The sequence below is a fragment of the Branchiostoma belcheri genome, unplaced genomic scaffold, assembly GCF_001625305.1.
Source record: "Branchiostoma belcheri isolate BF01 breed outbred unplaced genomic scaffold, Haploidv18h27 scaffold122, whole genome shotgun sequence".
Classification (NCBI taxonomy): domain Eukaryota; kingdom Metazoa; phylum Chordata; class Leptocardii; order Amphioxiformes; family Branchiostomatidae; genus Branchiostoma; species Branchiostoma belcheri.
The window spans coordinates 969,129-985,749 of NW_017802625.1; the positions used below are offsets into that span (position 1 = coordinate 969,129).

General features: G+C 43.0%; 3 protein-coding genes across 6 annotated transcripts in view; 1 reads left to right on the plus strand and 2 right to left on the minus strand.

Moving 5' to 3' along the window:
• The window catches only part of LOC109463140 (T-complex protein 1 subunit alpha-like), an 18,740-nt gene extending 7,001 nt beyond the window's left edge, over positions 1-11,739 (minus strand). For 2 of the 4 annotated variants that reach the window (XM_019759855.1, XM_019759857.1), the window contains exons 1-8: positions 10,829-10,941; positions 9,857-9,942; positions 8,871-8,999; positions 8,191-8,288; positions 6,771-6,881; positions 2,960-3,144; positions 1,870-1,996; positions 654-829 (exon numbers count right to left, since the gene is read on the minus strand). In XM_019759855.1, coding sequence (XP_019615414.1) covers positions 654-829; positions 1,870-1,996; positions 2,960-3,144; positions 6,771-6,881; positions 8,191-8,288; positions 8,871-8,999; positions 9,857-9,942; positions 10,829-10,889 — 973 coding nt within the window. In that variant the 5' untranslated portion in view covers positions 10,890-10,941. Of the gene's footprint in view, positions 1-653; positions 830-1,869; positions 1,997-2,959; positions 3,145-6,770; positions 6,882-8,190; positions 8,289-8,870; positions 9,000-9,856; positions 9,943-10,828; positions 10,942-11,631 lie in introns of those variants that run through there. The other 2 variants (XM_019759858.1, XM_019759856.1) reach the window with 2 other exon arrangements.
• On the plus strand, positions 10,981-15,658 carry LOC109463143 (nuclear cap-binding protein subunit 1-A-like). The gene is made up of 4 exons (XM_019759861.1): positions 10,981-11,153; positions 14,479-14,564; positions 15,195-15,295; positions 15,451-15,658. The coding sequence occupies exons 1-4, from the start codon at positions 11,114-11,116 to the stop codon at positions 15,656-15,658; spliced, it is 435 nt and encodes a 144-aa protein (XP_019615420.1). The 5' UTR covers positions 10,981-11,113.
• LOC109463142 (denticleless protein homolog) lies at positions 15,574-16,504 on the minus strand. Its single transcript, XM_019759859.1, is given in 2 exon segments — positions 15,574-16,191; positions 16,193-16,504. Coding segments are annotated over 2 exon segments (765 nt in total). The 5' UTR covers positions 16,438-16,504; the 3' UTR covers positions 15,574-15,671.
• Between the last annotated feature and the right edge of the window lie 117 nt (positions 16,505-16,621).

A 16,621-nucleotide genomic window follows, 5' to 3' on the forward strand; every position in this document is an offset into this window, starting at 1 on the left:
ATCTGCAAATGGGTTGACTTGTTACTATAATTCCTAACTTTTTCAGGGTACTTTTATGTTCTTGGTTTTCGCAGTCACTTTTGTACCACAAACTTTTACAATTTGTAGACTTTCTTTCTTCTGCACCCGACGCCACCGTGAACATATATATGATATAGTTCTGTGAACACCTCCATTTTTCTCAGAACGTAAACATTCGCTACCGTGAACATAAAGAATTAGTGAATACCTTGAGAAGACTCCTCCCTTCTGTATTCTTTGACAGTAAACCACAGAACTTTGGCTATTCTACCGCACATAGGGGCCCCCTACACTAAAATTTTGACCCCCTACGCTAAATTTCCCCCACTACGCTATAATTTTGACCCCCTACGCTAAATTTCCCCCCTTACACATACAGCATAGGGGCATTGTGACTGTATTTCTTTGTTCAAGAATGCCAGATCAAATGCGGAAAATTACCAATCAAGTACATACCTTAGAAATAACATTTTTTCCCTTTGGGTATCCTTCAAATGACCCCTTTTTCTCAAATTTTTAAAAGCAGCGCACCACAGAAGGAGGGCCCATCGACAGGCGGCCAATACCACTACGCTAAAATTACATCCTAGCTAGAACCCTGAAAAAAAAGAGTTGGAACGAATGACATGTACCTCCCGTTGCCTTGGCTATGCGCTTGAGGTCCGACTTCTTACAGCGCCTGACGGCCATGGCATCCTTCTCCATGAAGTACTTGAGACAGAGGTCGTCAATGCCGCCGGTGGTCAGCACCACGTTAGCGCCCGTGGACAGGATCTTCTCCACCCTCTCCTTGGTGATGTCCGACTCTCTGGTCGGGGAGAAGAACAAAACACTTCAGGCCACACCAATTTAATTTGTTGGTTCTCGGATTTGCCTCTTCGTTTTTTTCTGATTTGCAAAAAAAAAAATTTAGATTCTGGTCCTGAATCAACTGAAAAATGCTCATGTTTTGCCCCCCAACAGTTGAGGAAAGTCCTTTTCTTCCTAGTTGTTACAGTTTTCCCATCTATCATTGCAGTGGTTTGATTAAAAGTTCAAAATTCAATGTTTAAATTTTAACCCGGCCTTTTATGCTGACTTCATGGCTCATTTCGTAGCATTTAAGCCTATAATAGGATGCCTAGACCTGTTTTTATTTTATTTTTTTTCGCCCTGTCGCTTCATATTTTTTCTGAATAAATCCGAGAACCAACAAATTAAATTGGTGTGGCCTCAGTGTGATTATACTGTGATAAGACCTAGGAAAATTGATGCTGCGTTTTCAGTTTCAGTCCTGAAAAAAAAATGCAGTAGATTTTCTTCTTTTTAAAATTTTTTTCTAGATTTTGGCCAACATTATCAAACAAATAAATTGAACAATGCATCGGGACTGTCTGAAGGACCCATCCACCTGTTTGCTTGAAAAAAAATGCTTCTGAAAATGCCTTAAATGATGTTTCAGACTTCAGAGGGTTTATATATACATGTAAGTGTATGTGCATTATGATTTGCTGCATTGACTGTCACCACCTATCAAGTATAAAAGAAATAATGGCAGTTGATTCTGAACGGTTTTTAGTTTGATCCATACTTGTTTGATCCGTACATCCAAGTCTCAGCGGTGCAGGAAAACTTTGTCTGGTGAAGTTAATTTTCAATGTTACCTGCTCTAGTGCAAGTACATGTACATGTATGCAGAAAAAAGGATTTGAGCCCTGCAGTAACTTAGAATCCTAAACATCATTCAAGTGTTAAGGAATAGCCACATGGGCACTTGAAAAGGTGCATTTTAGTTTTACTTTCTAAGGTTTTGAACTTGACAATTTATTCTTCATCTGTAAGTGTTCCTAATATTCAGGGCTGACTGACCGTTGCCGGATGGAGTCCAGTTTCTCCGGATCGTTGATGAGGACGTGGACCCCCAGCTTCATCTTAGCCTTCTGTAGACTGAAGTCCAGGCAGGCGATCTTCGCATTGGTCACTTTCTTGGGCATGCCTGCAACAAGACCACAACAAGGATAAGCAAAATGACTGATAACAGGTGTACCTACCAACCACAAAGTATCATCTAGTACCAGCCCAGAAAAAAAGTCATGCCTTCAAATATCAAAAGTTACCAACCAAGAATTCAGGTGTTATAAAAACTATAATGTAGAGTGGAACTGGTAGCCACCAATTACAGTTGGGGCATCATCACTAAAAAGATTTAAACAACTCCTGCAGTAATACCAGTAGAGAAAACATTGGGTGTAACAGGTTGTTTGGGGAATAGTTCAGAGCAAGGGGAATTTCCCTGGTACAATGAACCTGTAAATACTGTACATAGTGTCTGTCTTCTCTGTCACGACCAGTGGGAGATTAGCTCTTCAGTGAGCTAAAACTGGGCTGAAATCACTTTGATTCACTTTCACCTAACTAAGTACTAGTGCTGCATACCGGTTCACTGGACTTGGATCCAGACTTGTAAGAATGTTTAGGTTCAAGTAAAAGAAACCTAAAAGTCCGGAACTGAACCTAAACCTCTGGACTTGAATCCGGACCTGAACCTAAAATTGGGTTTAGGTATGCATCACTAACAAGGACAAGCAAAAATATTTCAATATTCACTCCCATGTGGGTGACTAACACTAGTGTTACACAATCAATGTTAGGGGCTGATAGTCGGGCTGGCGTGTAGTGTGCATAGTCCAGTGATTAGTGCCTCTGGACCAAGAGGTTGGGAGTTTGAATCCCGGCTGATGTCGCTCACCCGATATGCACGCTACTGGACAGGGTCACAGTCCCTATGATGGGACATTAAGCTGTGGTCCACTGTTCATTGTGCTTGTGGAAAAGAGCTGGGGAATTTCCCCGGTACAATGAACCTGTAAATACTGTACATAGTGTCTGTCCTCTCTGTCACGACCAGTGGGAGATTAGCTCTTCCGTGAGACAAAACTGGGTCCTTTCAGGCACTTACCAACTTGTGCAGCGATGGTGCAGTTGAGAGCGTAACCGTTGACCAGGATGCTCTCCCGAGCGCTGCGCCCGTGGGCCTTCAGAACGTTCACCGCCTTGATGGGGATTCGAACTCCCCCCTTCCCGTCACTCATCTTCACTGCATTAGCTGCCTCCACAACCATGTTGGAAAAAAACTCTGAATCACTGAATTACTAGTCAAGGAATACCAATGGTCAATTAAAAAAAGTGACCATACCAGGGCTAGAGCCAGCGCCCGTTTTTCTGTCAAATATAGGAACGGCATGTGACAGAAAAATTAAAACAAAAAACTTAAACCAATCCAGTAACCTTCTTGACAGGCAAAATTGACACAAATCTTGGGAAAAAAACATTTAAAACTAGAGAGGCCGACATTTGCTTGGGAGCAAATAGAGCATATTTCAGTCCATCTCCCTCCCACGCAAAAGTGGACTATTCCAAACTTACCCCAGTGTAAAACTGGCAAATATTCTCAAATAAATGAATTATATAGTAGCTATGTAATTGAGAACAAAGATGCAAGAATAAGCACATTTAATCTCGAAAGCTTCACTAATCTTATTACAGGTATGCAAATACTAACAATGATGAGATTTGATACATTTTAAAGGTCTAAGGCACATAAAAAATTGTATGTGTGGGTCATTACGCACGACTTACGTGCAATGTGACCTCAGGTAACCTGCAATGGAACACGTGTTCCATGGCCAACGGCAGATGGAACGGGACATTCTTTAGATAGAACATGGAACGGGTATAGCACTTTTGGCCCTTTTTTTGCTGAAAATAGCCATTCAAGTCCCCCAAATGAGTCATTTGGAAGTGGTGTATGCCAAATATGTGACTGCTATTCTGTAGATACATGTTCAAGGTACCCTTATACCAAATTTCAGATCATTTGGTTGTAAAACCAGGGCTCAGGATCCAAAAAGTCATATTTTGGCGAAAAATGCCCCAAAAAACCTTCATAAAAATTTTTCAAAGGCATGTATCAAAAAAATGGAAAATACGCCTGGGGGTATTGGCCCACTCTACCTCCATGCCAAATTTCAAGTCATTTGGCTGAATGATGGCGGAGTTGAATCCCTTTGACTGTTTGGCAGGAGGAGAAGGAGAAGGAGGAGAAGAAGAAACATGAGAGAACACAATATATTTTATCCATACCATGGTATGGACTGAAATATAAAAAGGATCACCCAACACCATTCTCAACTCCATGATTTGCCTCTCAAAATGCGGGAAATTGAGTTTTTAACGGCTTGACAGTTAGTTATTCAATCAGGAAACACAGTTGCAAAGGTGAGTGCTAGAAAATTAAGTTCTAGTACATAGAATACAAGTTACCTGTACTATGCAATTATACAAAGAAAGTATTTCCTGAACATAGACAATCATCACACACCTATACACAAGATAATCCTTTATCACATACTTTCTTGAACAAAAGTTGGACACCTATGAAGTAAACTCAATGTTTTCATAGCCTATTCTCAGCTTCACAGTACAGTACAGTACGAACGTACAATGTAATTTGTAAAGTGATTTACAGTACAGTCAAACCTGTCTATAGTGGTCACTCAAGGGACTGGCCAAAATTGACCACTATGGCCAGGTGACCACTATAGAGAAATGGCGGTTAGTTGCCCCCGCACCCCCCCCCAAGTGACACATGCTTTCAGTACCATTGAACAAAGATGTATTTATGTCTTTATTCTCAAACATATGAAAACATTCATTGCACAGGTAAGTCTCTTTTCAAATGTAACATTACATGTTATAAATATAATTCAATTGTTGTTCTTTTGCTTTAGTTGTGGGCTTGAAAAAAATTATATATCAAAACTGCATGCACTCGACATGATACTCAGTTGATCTACTGGGACTATGAAACCTTCCCACTAAAATATACAAAATCACTGGTTGCCATTTACTGTTCTTGTATACGTGTAACATCGATGTTTACCTACAGAAAACTTGAAAGCGAATCAAGCAACAAAGTTTCTGTCGACTCCAAGCCATGTTTCTTCCGACTGCAAACTCCTTTAATCTAAGCTCCTTCGACCGATATTTCCTTCTCACTCGCTGTCAGTTGAATCACATCCACCTTGTGGAATAAGTTCGACGTCTGTCTTTCCGCTTTTGCCATCGTTTCTCCGCAATCGCCACGTTACTAGTACCGTAAGTCGAAAAGTGGAAGAGAATGACATCGCCACGTTTTTGTTCTTTGGTGAGTGCTTCGCATGACCGACATCGCCACAACGAATTCCAACCATGTAAACAAGATTTTTTGTACCAAGATGCTGTCCATTTAGTTAACAGTAAAATAATTGTTCATCTGTTGCCGTTTATGTTCCGTTTTTTGGTCATTTTTGAACATGAAAACGTAGCGAAAACTTTCCTTTGTTTACGGCTTGGGTTTCTTCCGGCGTGGGTTGTCTGCCTCTGCCATTATGCCAATGTGGTGGTCAACAAAAATAGTGCTCCTTTCAGGCTTACATATTTTGTAGAATATTCACTACAGACTTAAGTTTACGATGGAAATTAGTTTTAATAATGTATTCCAAATATCTTTGTAATGTAATCACGCCATTCGATGCTATAAAATTTAATAAAAGTCGGTACATCTACCTCCAAACCAATGGAGTCTTCCGATGACCCCAATTGACCTGATTGTTGCGAGCTGCCTGCGCCATTTTGAAAAATCACGAAACGCATTTTCTCAGCCCAAATTTCTTGAATTATGCCCGTGAAAAAGGGAAGTTGGCCACATATTTATGCTTTTCAAGGAATCGAAAATCAAATATGGATATTCGTAAGTTTTTTGTAAGGATGATTGCCGCAATCTTCGCCGAGTCCACTGAAAGCACCGCGGCACGCACGACATGGTGTTTCAGATATCAAAGACGTCAACACGAGCGACCGCAAAAATTTCGTGTCAAAATCAAGTTTTCCTTTATTTCATACACATCTGGAGTCTAATTTCAGTTCACATTTTAATAATGTAGCGGCCACAAAATTATCACAAGGCTTGATTGAACGTCCTAACGGCCGTAGCCCGAGGTCGGGTGCACGGGTGGTGTTACGTACGTGGTGCTTAGCGGGTAACAGCCGGCCAGCCGTGACCGCTATCGGCGATGTTGACAGCCGGTGGGACCGGAATGGGGTGACCGCTGACCGCGTTGAACAGTGACCGCTATATACGCGATTCTTAATGCTTACGTCAATGGGAAAAATTCAAGGGACCGGCAAAAACCGACCGCTATGGCCGGGTGACCGCAATGCCAAGGTGACCGCTAGTACAGGTTTGACTGTATTTCTCTTTTTGTGAAAGCAGGGCTCGAAATTAACATTGTCCCAGTGTCAAATGACACTAAATTTTCAGCTTGGGACAATTCAAATTACGATCGATTCGGGACAATTTTGGGGCAATTGGAAAATTCAAGACCATCCACGTCATTTGGGAACGCGATCCATCCATCCTGCTGCAGACTGCTGGCAGCCTATAAATATATAATACTCTGACAAACATTTAAATTTGACCAATCAGGGATTCCAAATATCAGGGACGGTGCCATGCCCATGATATTATCATGTATTTCCCTACATTTACTAATAGAGTGGACTTCAAGTTGTACAAATTCAATTGTTGTTTTCTTATTTTTGTCATCAACTTATTTCCTGAAAAGCAGGCTGGGACAGTCCATCTTCAGTTCGGGACAATTGAAATCTATGTTTGGGACAATTCTGGGACAATAGTGAAAAAAGTTAATTTCGAGGCCTGGAAAGGATACGCTCCGATCAGTTTGGACGACATGGATGTCTTGGCTGCGTTGATGATACACTCCCTCCCTAGCTCATCTGTGCTAATGGTCAGATGGTCCTGGATGTATTTCACTGCTTCCCTGTAAGTACACATTTTCAGCATTTAATCTATGAGTCAGATGTAAAATAATTATGTTTACCGAAGGAAAATATATTGTTTTTGCTCCATTTCTTCTTCCTCTTCTGTTCCAAACACTAACCTCTGACCTGACCAATGGCCTCTTTTGTTGACGTCTGTCACCATAGTATCTGGTGTTGGGTTACATCATGTTGCAATTTCAGAGAAGGCATTTAGGCTCCTGTCACCATATACATGTATGTGCATGTGAATGTGTTAGAGTAAGAATTAACAGAGCAGACCATATCCAAAGGTAAACATTATGCATTTGCTTTGCAAATGTTACTTTCTAGATCATCTTTAAATTTTCATCATGTTAAACTTCACATCACCATAAAACAAGTGCCGTGCAGACTAAATACTGAGTTGAAAATGCTGGTATTTCAGAGCAGCATTCTAACTAGCGTCCGTCTTTCCGTTTGGCGGAATTTTGTCACTTATAATGGACAAAAACTTTGCCCAATCAGTCATCTTTGACAGAGAAAAATCGGCAAGTAAAGATATAGAAAGAGATGTCATTAAACTCAGCTTTGTCTACCAGCAAAATTTGCCCCTAAAATTGCAGAAAAATAGCGTTTTAGACTCTGAGGGTCAAGACTCCAATTCACAATTTTCAAAGGGAACAAGCCTCAGGACCTCTAAGATTGTTGCGAGATGACGGTAAAAATTTCAGGCTAGCTAGAACACTGTTTCGGTGTTTAATAAGCACAATGTTATAGCCAATGTTATAGCCAAAAAACAACGTCAATGACGTTTTCAAAATCATATCCAGTTGCTTGAGTAACTGTTTTTTGGCGTATCGTATTGCCTGGATGTCTAACCTTCATCGACGTACAATGTTATATCATACCCGGGCCGCGATAACGGGTTCCGGACCGGGCCGTACTTTACGGTACGGCCCGGTCCGGGACCCGTTATCGAACGCTTCCATGGCTTCCATAAAACAATTCGAACGCGTTTCGCCCTAACCGCGTGTGCCCCTTTCGAAAATTCAAATACAGAATCCGGACGTTGGAACTGATGTTGTTGCATTTGAGGGTTTAGGGGCACCAACTTTTGGCTCATATTGCATTGAAAGGCGCGTTTTCTTGGGTGGGTATGATATAAATAAAATACAACACGGTGTATTCCGCATCGCCCTCGGTCCTGGCCCTCCCGCGAGTCGGATCGCCCTCCGGCCTGCGGGCGATCCGACCCGCGGTCGGGCCGATACCTCGGGCGATACGGAATACCCCGTGTTGTATTCTATATTTATAGCCTTGACTACTTACTTGCAGGCCAGTCTGTAGCCACTGATTATGGAGGTAGGGTGGATCTTCTGACGGACCAGCTCCTCAGCATTCTTCAACAACTCTGCTGCAATGATCACCTGAAAAACATGGCTACTTGTGACAATGTAGAACTAGAGGCTAATACAGTTGGTACATGCATGTCTTGTCCTTGTAGTTGACATGGTATTATAAGAACGATACTGGGATAAATAATTACCCACTAATTACAGCAAATACTTGTGTGTGTTCATGTTCTTGTGTGTGTTCATGTGTGTGTGTGTGCATGTGTGTGCCAGAGAGGGTTCACATATAACCGCTCTCACCACACAAGAAGTTAAGGAGGAGACTTATTGGAGTCGCCGGATTGTTCGGTGCTGAAGTTTGGAAATAAACCTGTTGGCTTAGGTTGCCTCGTGGGTACAATAAAAAACTTACACTCAATCACTATCTGGTTTAGCGTCTGTTGTTTGTGTACAGAGTGTTGTGTACAGGTTCTTGTTAACCAACGCACAGATGAGTCGTACACAGATTCTTACAAGAGCAGTAGGGTTTTAATGTCACCTCTCCAGGACTCAGGTCTCAGAGTGCCCTGGCCCTGGATTTACATAGACTGTACCACTCCCTCCGAGGGGTGGTAGAGGGTACACTAGTAAGTGGTACACTACACAGAGGTCACTTACCACAGAAGTGGTGCCATCTCCGACCTCCTGGTCCTGTAAGTCTGCCAGCTCACACAGAACCTTGGCGGCGGGATGCTCCACTTCCAGCAGCTTCAGGATGGTCGCTCCATCATTGGTCACTGTCACGTCCTGGGGAAGGGGGAGGGGGGGGCAATCATTTGTGTCACTGGTCACACAACCTAACTCATGGGTTTACAACTTTTATAGCTAAGGCCACACCAATTTAATTTCTTGGTTAACGGATTTTTCTAGAAAAATAATGGAGCGGGCGGGCGAAAAAATAAAAAATAAAAACAGGCCTTGCATCCTATTATGGCCCAAAATGGCATGGTATGATAGGAGCCATGAAGTCAACACACCAGGCTGGTTCAAAATTTAAACAATCAATTTTGAACTTTTAATGATACCATTGCATTGAAAGATGGAATAACTGTAACAACTAGGAAGAAAAGGACTGTTTTTAACTGCCCAGGGCAAAATATGAGCATTTTGAAGTTGATTCTGAATTTTTATTTTTATTTGCAAATCAGAAAAAAATGAAGCGGGCGAATCCGTTAACCAAGAAATTAAATTGGTGTGGCCTAAGCAATTGGCCTATTACTTTATCATGAAACTTGAAAGTTCATCTGAGTTTTTTAGTTACGTGTTTAAACTAAAGTTAAAACTTTTGATGCAACAGTTACACAAAGACATTCTCTCACCTAGAGATTTCGACCAGTCACTCTGGTCTTCCTCAGTAGACTGACCCAGTGAGACTTGTCACGTGGCTTCTTTGAAGTCCACTGAGGGAGACCGGACTGACTGGCCGAAAGCTTTATTTGAGAGAATGTCTTTGTGTTGGATCAAAAGTTATTATGCATTAATTATGCATTAAGGACACATATAAATTATGATAAGGAGCAGGCAGACCCTCATCATGTATGGAGAATGGAATATCTAAGCAAACCATCAGATAGACAGTGTAAAAGAGACAGAATATTACTTACCCCAACATCATCCACCAGCATCTTGTCCAGACCTACTGGTCCCAGAGAGCTCTTCACAATGTTAGCTATGGACGTCGCTGCCATAACTGAAATAAAGGAAAGACAAGGTGTTCACTGTCTTGCTGACTGTATGTGAAGGGCAAATTTGCTACGGTCACTCGATGACCACTGACCAAATGTTTCATATATCATGTAACCTACCATAGAACAATGTTTGAAACAAAATGTTGATAACAAGACATCACACTTTTTGGAAAAAGTTACTGATAACCAGTTCAGCGGCTTCACCCAGTATCTGGAGTACCGTTGCATACTTTTAACATAGTTTGTACAGTTTAAATGTTTAACGTATAAGTATATTTTAAGGACCTGATATGACAGCCTTTGTCCAAAATTTGAAAATGAAAGGCTACGTAAGCATGAATTCGTGTGATTTTGTCCCCATTCAGATTCAACCATTCAGAAGGTTAATTTATTTTGTTTATTTGAACTTGCAACATGGCAATAAGAAGGTTCCACCAAAACATTTCAAGCAGTGATGCCTACAGTATTTTTGGACGGTCCTTTTGTCACAATCGCTTTGCACATGGGGGTGGTAATTTTTTTTTTTTTGTCAGACTCAGAGCTTAAGTTACATGAGTGGTTGCTAGGCATAAAACTCAATTTTACACAAAGGTAACCGTCATATATATGCAAACCAAGATAACGTGACAGGACAGTTGATATTGGGAGAACTAAATTCTACATCTTAGCCACGCTAACAGGATTTTGTTCGTTAGAACAGAGAATTTTTACAACACAAGAGGGGAGGGGGGCGAGAAGGTTCCAGAAACACGTGCTGAAAAGACCGGTCACTAGATATCACTTTTCTCCAAAAAAGAGAGATGGAACGACACCAGATGACCACTTAAACGACGCTAAACAAATCTCTGATTCTATGAGACTCGATAAAGTTGAGAAAAGAGGCCTTACCGTTCTGTGTGCGGATGTTATCTCCAGTGGAGCGCTCTCCCATCACGGTTAGAGCCGACATCTTGGCTGCTTTTCCTGACAGTCACTGGCCCGGAATGCAACGCGCTAGAAACGCCCTCTATCGGCGGCAGCAGGTAACGTAGCTGCAGTACCACAAACAGCCGCCTAGGAGCGCTTTTGACACGCTGCGCAGATCCCGCGCGCAGGAACACACCGCCATATGCTTGGGAGAGAGTTTCGACCAGGAAAATCCTTGCCGTCCTCCGAAGCCTCGTGAAAACAACAATGTCTCGAAGAAGAAGATACAGTGACGATGAAGACGAAGGTACGTTGTGAACTGTCTTTTACCACCATGTTTTCTCATGTTGTTGCAGTTTCAGCTACGCCGTATCCGGGCTTTGTTGCACTATGTATGAATGGTGGGGAGGGGGGCGATCCACCCAAAAGAACATGAAAATACTATGCGTAAAATAATCATTTAGATACACACATATTTGCAGCAAAGTTATGAATATTGGTTGTAATACTATGTGTTGTTGTCTCTTATACGTACACACTGCTCCTCATGTCGGCATATGGTCTCATGTGCTTTTCTTTCTCATGTGCTGTTTCTCAANAATTTTTACAACACAAGAGGGGAGGGGGGCGAGAAGGTTCCAGAAACACGTGCTGAAAAGACCGGTCACTAGATATCACTTTTCTCCAAAAAAGAGAGATGGAACGACACCAGATGACCACTTAAACGAAGCTAAACAGATCTCTGATTCTATGAGACTCGATAAAGTTGAGAAAAGAGGCCTTACCGTTCTGTGTGCGGATGTTATCTCCAGTGGAGCGCTCTCCCATCACGGTTAGAGCCGACATCTTGGCTGCTTTTCCTGACAGTCACTGGCCCGGAATGCAACGCGCTAGAAACGCCCTCTATCGGCGGCAGCAGGTAACGTAGCTGCAGTACCACAAACAGCCGCCTAGGAGCGCTTTTGACACGCTGCGCAGATCCCGCGCGCAGGAACACACCGCCATATGCTTAGGGAGAGAGTTTCGACCAGGAAAATCCTTGCCGTCCTCCGAAGCCTCGTGAAAACAACAATGTCTCGAAGAAGAAGATACAGTGACGATGAAGACGAAGGTACGTTGTGAACTGTCTTTTACCACCATGTTTTCTCATGTTGTTGCAGTTTCAGCTACGCCGTTATCCAGGCTTTGTTGCACTATGTATGAATGGTGGGGAGGGGGGCGATCCACCCAAAAGAACATGAAAATACTATGCGTAAAATAATCATTTAGATACACACATATTTGCAGCAAAGGTATGAATATTGGTTGTAATACTATGTGTTCTTGTCTCTTATACGTACACACCGCTCCTCATGTCGGCATATGGTCTCATGTGCTTTTCTTTCTCATGTGCTGTTTCTCAAGTTTTGTGGGTGTTCTTCTCTTGTTGCTTTGTTCCTACATGTTAAGATACCGTTCTTTTAAATCATGATACAGCAGTCATGATCTCCGTTCATTTGCATTCCTGAAATTTGTCATATTTTAAACACAACATTTGTTTTTGTAAGTCGTAGCACGGTTCTGTACAAGTCCATTTTTGGGTCATTTTCCAATCTCCAAGCAGATGTTGGGGTTAAAGATTGAAATGTTTTCTGAAAGCTGGCCTTCTCTGACAGGATGATCTAATAATGCACTTTTTTGTAATGATACTCAGAATAGTGTGGTCAGGCCCACCATTCATGCAAAATGCTTAAAAATCTGTACGAGCTCCAAGCCTAATCGACAGTTCTTGTGAAATGAAGGCTCTGCCAATGCTACAATGAATTGGGACTTACGGTCACTTACCCCAAATTTTTGTCCTCGGAATGGACCCATCTACTCTTGGAAGATGACATCAGAGATATGTGACCGTAGTAACAGGTCTTATGTCCTACCTGGGCCGCGATTATGTTCGATACGGGTGTTCCGGCCCGTGTGATAACTAGCGGTACGGCCCGGGGGTTCTTAACGCGTACGGCCCGGGGCTTCCAAATGTTCCATAGAACAATTCGAACCAACATGGTTTTAGGAAGAAACATTCGTGTGAGACTCAACTTGTCCAAACCACAAATGACTTAGCCCTTTCCTTAGATTCCAAATCACAAACTGATCTAATCATAACTGATTTCGCCAAAGCCTTCGATAAGGTTCCCCATAACCGTCTTCTCTTAAAACTACATAATTATGGTATCCGAGGCAAACTCCTCCAGTGGATTTCTAACTTCCTAAAAAAACGTAAGCAAAGGGTGGTAGTTGGGGGGGAACATTCAGATTGGGCAGAAGTAGTTTCTGGAGTACCCCAAGGCACCGTACTAGGGCCTTTATTGTTCCTAGTATACATAAATGATCTGGCTGATAACCTTAACTCTAACATCAGGCTTTTCGCCGACGACTGTGTCATTTACAGAGAAATAAATAACGACAATGACCATATCCTACTACAAGATGATATAAACATCTTAGACGCATGGCAGAGCAATTGGCAAATGGAACTACACCCTGATAAGTGCTATGTCATGCGCTACACCCATAAACGCAAAACTAAAGTATTTGACTACAAACTAGGGAGCCATACACTAGCTGAGGCTAATAATCACAAGTACCTAGGGGTTATCTTAAACAACAAACTTTCTTGGACTGAACACATCCATCATATTACTTCCAAAGCAAATAAATCATTAGGTTTTATTAAACGCAATCTCTATAGCTGTCCTAAATCAGTTAAGATGAATGCATACACTAGCTTAGTCAGACCCCATCTTGAATACGCTAGCGCTGCATGGGATCCGTACTACAAGGAACATATTCACAAGATAGAATCGGTCCAGAAAAGAGCGGCCAGATTTGTTTCTAATACCTATGATACTTATGCCAGCACTACCAAATTGGTCACAGATTTAGGGTGGGACACATTAAAGGACAGACGCACAGCAAGCAGACTCACATTACTTCAGAAAGCAAGACACTCAAAAACAGCCCTTCCGGTCAAAACCTTGTTGACACCTATCCCGCGCCAATCGCGACATTTCAACTCCAACTCATACAAACCTCTAACGTTTCACAAAGACTGCTACAAATATTCATATTTTCCACAAACTGTCAGAGATTGGAACATTTTGCCCCAAGAGATATCTGATACTGCGGAACCCACGAAGTTCAACGCTGCAGTACTACAACACCTGAGGAAGCAGCAATAACGCATCGCACAGCTCCCCTGCACGTTTTACCCCAATCTAGGGGTGTTGTGCAGTACCCGAACAAGAACAAGAACGCGTTTCGCCCTAACCGTGTGCAACGCTTTCGAAAATTCGAATGCAAAATTCGGACGTTGGAATTGATGTTGTTGCACTTTTTTTGTTTAGGGACACCAACTTTCTGCTCATTTTGCATAGAAAGGCGTGTTTTCGTGGGTGGGTAGGACATAAATAAAATACAACACGGTGTATTCCGCATCACCCTCGGTCCCAGCCCTCCCGCGGTCGGGCGATCCGACGCGCGGTCGGGCTGGTGCCTCGGGGCTCGGGCGATACGGAATACCCCGTGTTGTATTCTATATATACGTGCCAGATAACTTGTGTCACCCCCCGTCTAACTGGCAGTTCTTGTGTCCACAGGCCGCGGCAACAAACGTCGCCGGACCAGCGAACCGCTGGAGATCGAGGACAGACTGGAGTCCCTCATCACTCGTGTGGGGGAGAAGGTGAGGACATCGGTCAAACACAGAACTAGTGTCGCTACAAGTAATTAAAGTAACGTTCGTTAGTCTTCTTCTTCGTTACTGCCCAGCACTACGTAGTATTATTGGCAGTCGTTACGCATTGTTAGTAACAATTGTGCCCGGTACATAAAAAAAACAAAGGGAAAAACAAGGATAACTGGGAAAGGAACATAAGACAACTGATTTTGTGTGTGCTAAAGACAGGACAAGTGCATAAGTGCGTTAGTAATATTTACATATATACAAGACATGATGGGGTGGCTCAATGCAGCAGGGTCCTCGCCAGTTCAGATTTGAACTGGGCGAGAGACCCCGCCTCCACCGCACCAGGCTCAAGTTCGTTCCATTCCCTGATGGTACGGGGGAAGAACGAGAGCCTGTAAAAGTTGTTTCTGCTCGCGATGGCCTGCAATGTTTGAGTGTGATTGATGCGGCGGGAGCGTCGAGCCACCGGGACAATCCTGGTTGAGTGTGGGACGGAGACAGCATTATGTGGCTAGGGTAATCTCTCAATATGATCATATTGGCACTAGCAAGGGTACCCAAGTAACAGGTTCCTCACTAGCCACCCAGTGCAGAAATCGTTATGTTTGAACACGTTTTTTTTTCCAGAGCACATCATCATTAGAATCTAACCTGGAAGGACTGGCTAGTGTGCTGGAGGCCGACCTGCCAAACTACAAGGCCAAGATCCTCAAGATTCTTGTTGACTGGTAAGTTGTAACTGTGGCTTTTACTCTTAGTTGGAATTACCAAGTTTTACTTTATACTTTTTTGTGTGCTATGTTCATTAGTCGTTGACATTCGTTGTAGCATGTAAAGTTACACTTGTCGTGTAATAAAGTTCTCCTGTGTTTCTCCTGTGTAGTGCCGTACAACTGCCAGAGAAGCTGTCTGTATACACCACACTTGTTGGCCTGCTCAACGCTCGCAACTACAACTTTGGGGGCGAGGTAAGGAGTCAAAAGTTGAATGGTGTTTTGAATTCGGGTAACAGTATGCAAAATACTATTGCTGAGGACAAAACCTACCTTTTCTTGGCAGTTACGATCAGTACATGTGTAAACAAATTGTAGCACATCTGTGTCACTATCTATTTGATTGTTCATTTTCTGGTGTTGGCAGGCCTGCTGTAGCCACAGCTTCAGCGTTAGGGGATGCACCTGCTGCATGTTTAGGAGAGGCAGCATTGGCAGTGGGAACCTTGTTGGACACAGTTGTAGCCATTCTTGGGCTTCCTACTCCAACAGTCCTGACGCCGCTGTCAAATGTCTCAGGTTTCCAGGTGCCTGCAGACTTCTGTGGTGTCCTGACAACTCTCTGTACGTCTCCTACAACATCATTGGGATCCCGTTCTTTATCTGTCAGAGGCTTGTGTCTCCAGACTCTCATGGTGTCGTCATTAGAACATGTTATCAGCTTAGTAAATTCATCCTGACACCACGCCACAGCTGTCACTTCTGCACCGTGACCTGTCAACTTCCATGGGCATGCCTCTGGGTCATTGACCTTCCAAATGTAGGCACTATTATCACTGGAGCCACTGATTAGGTATTCTTCACAAGGGCTCAGGGCACATCTCACATAGAAGCTGGAGCAGGTGTGTCCCCACAGGCTGGGTTTCCATGCTGTGACAGTTGTACATGTAGATTGCACTGTCTGTACTGATACTACTGTGTGTACAACTGGCAAACAGTCTTGTACCTGCTGAATCCACAACTAGGGAGGAGAAACCTCTCTCCTGGACACGCTTTCCTGGACACTGGAAGCTGTGTTTGCACTGGAAGTGGGGGATTGTGCAATGGAGGCCCGTGTAGTTCATCCTCATGTCCCACAGCTTGATGGTACCGTCCATACTGCCTGCTGAGACTATAGTGTTTTCATCCTGGTACACCACACGTCACACCATCATAATAATCATCTTGCTGCCAACGTCATATTCTTGCTGCCAACGTGGTGTGGATGGCATCCGTAGTGTGTGACCATTGCAGATGGAATTCACTGGATTGTAGAACCCATCTCTATGATTGCATCTCCCA

Bases quoted from the DNA above. Each gene is read 5' to 3' on its own strand.
- LOC109463143 (XM_019759861.1), top strand. From the start codon at position 11,114: ATGTCTCGAAGAAGAAGATACAGTGACGATGAAGACGAAG. The intron at 11,154-14,478 runs GTACGTTGTGAA...TTGTGTCCACAG, and splicing joins CAGTGACGATGAAGACGAAG to GCCGCGGCAACAAACGTCGC. The intron at 15,296-15,450 runs GTAAGTTGTAAC...TCTCCTGTGTAG, and splicing joins CTCAAGATTCTTGTTGACTG to TGCCGTACAACTGCCAGAGA.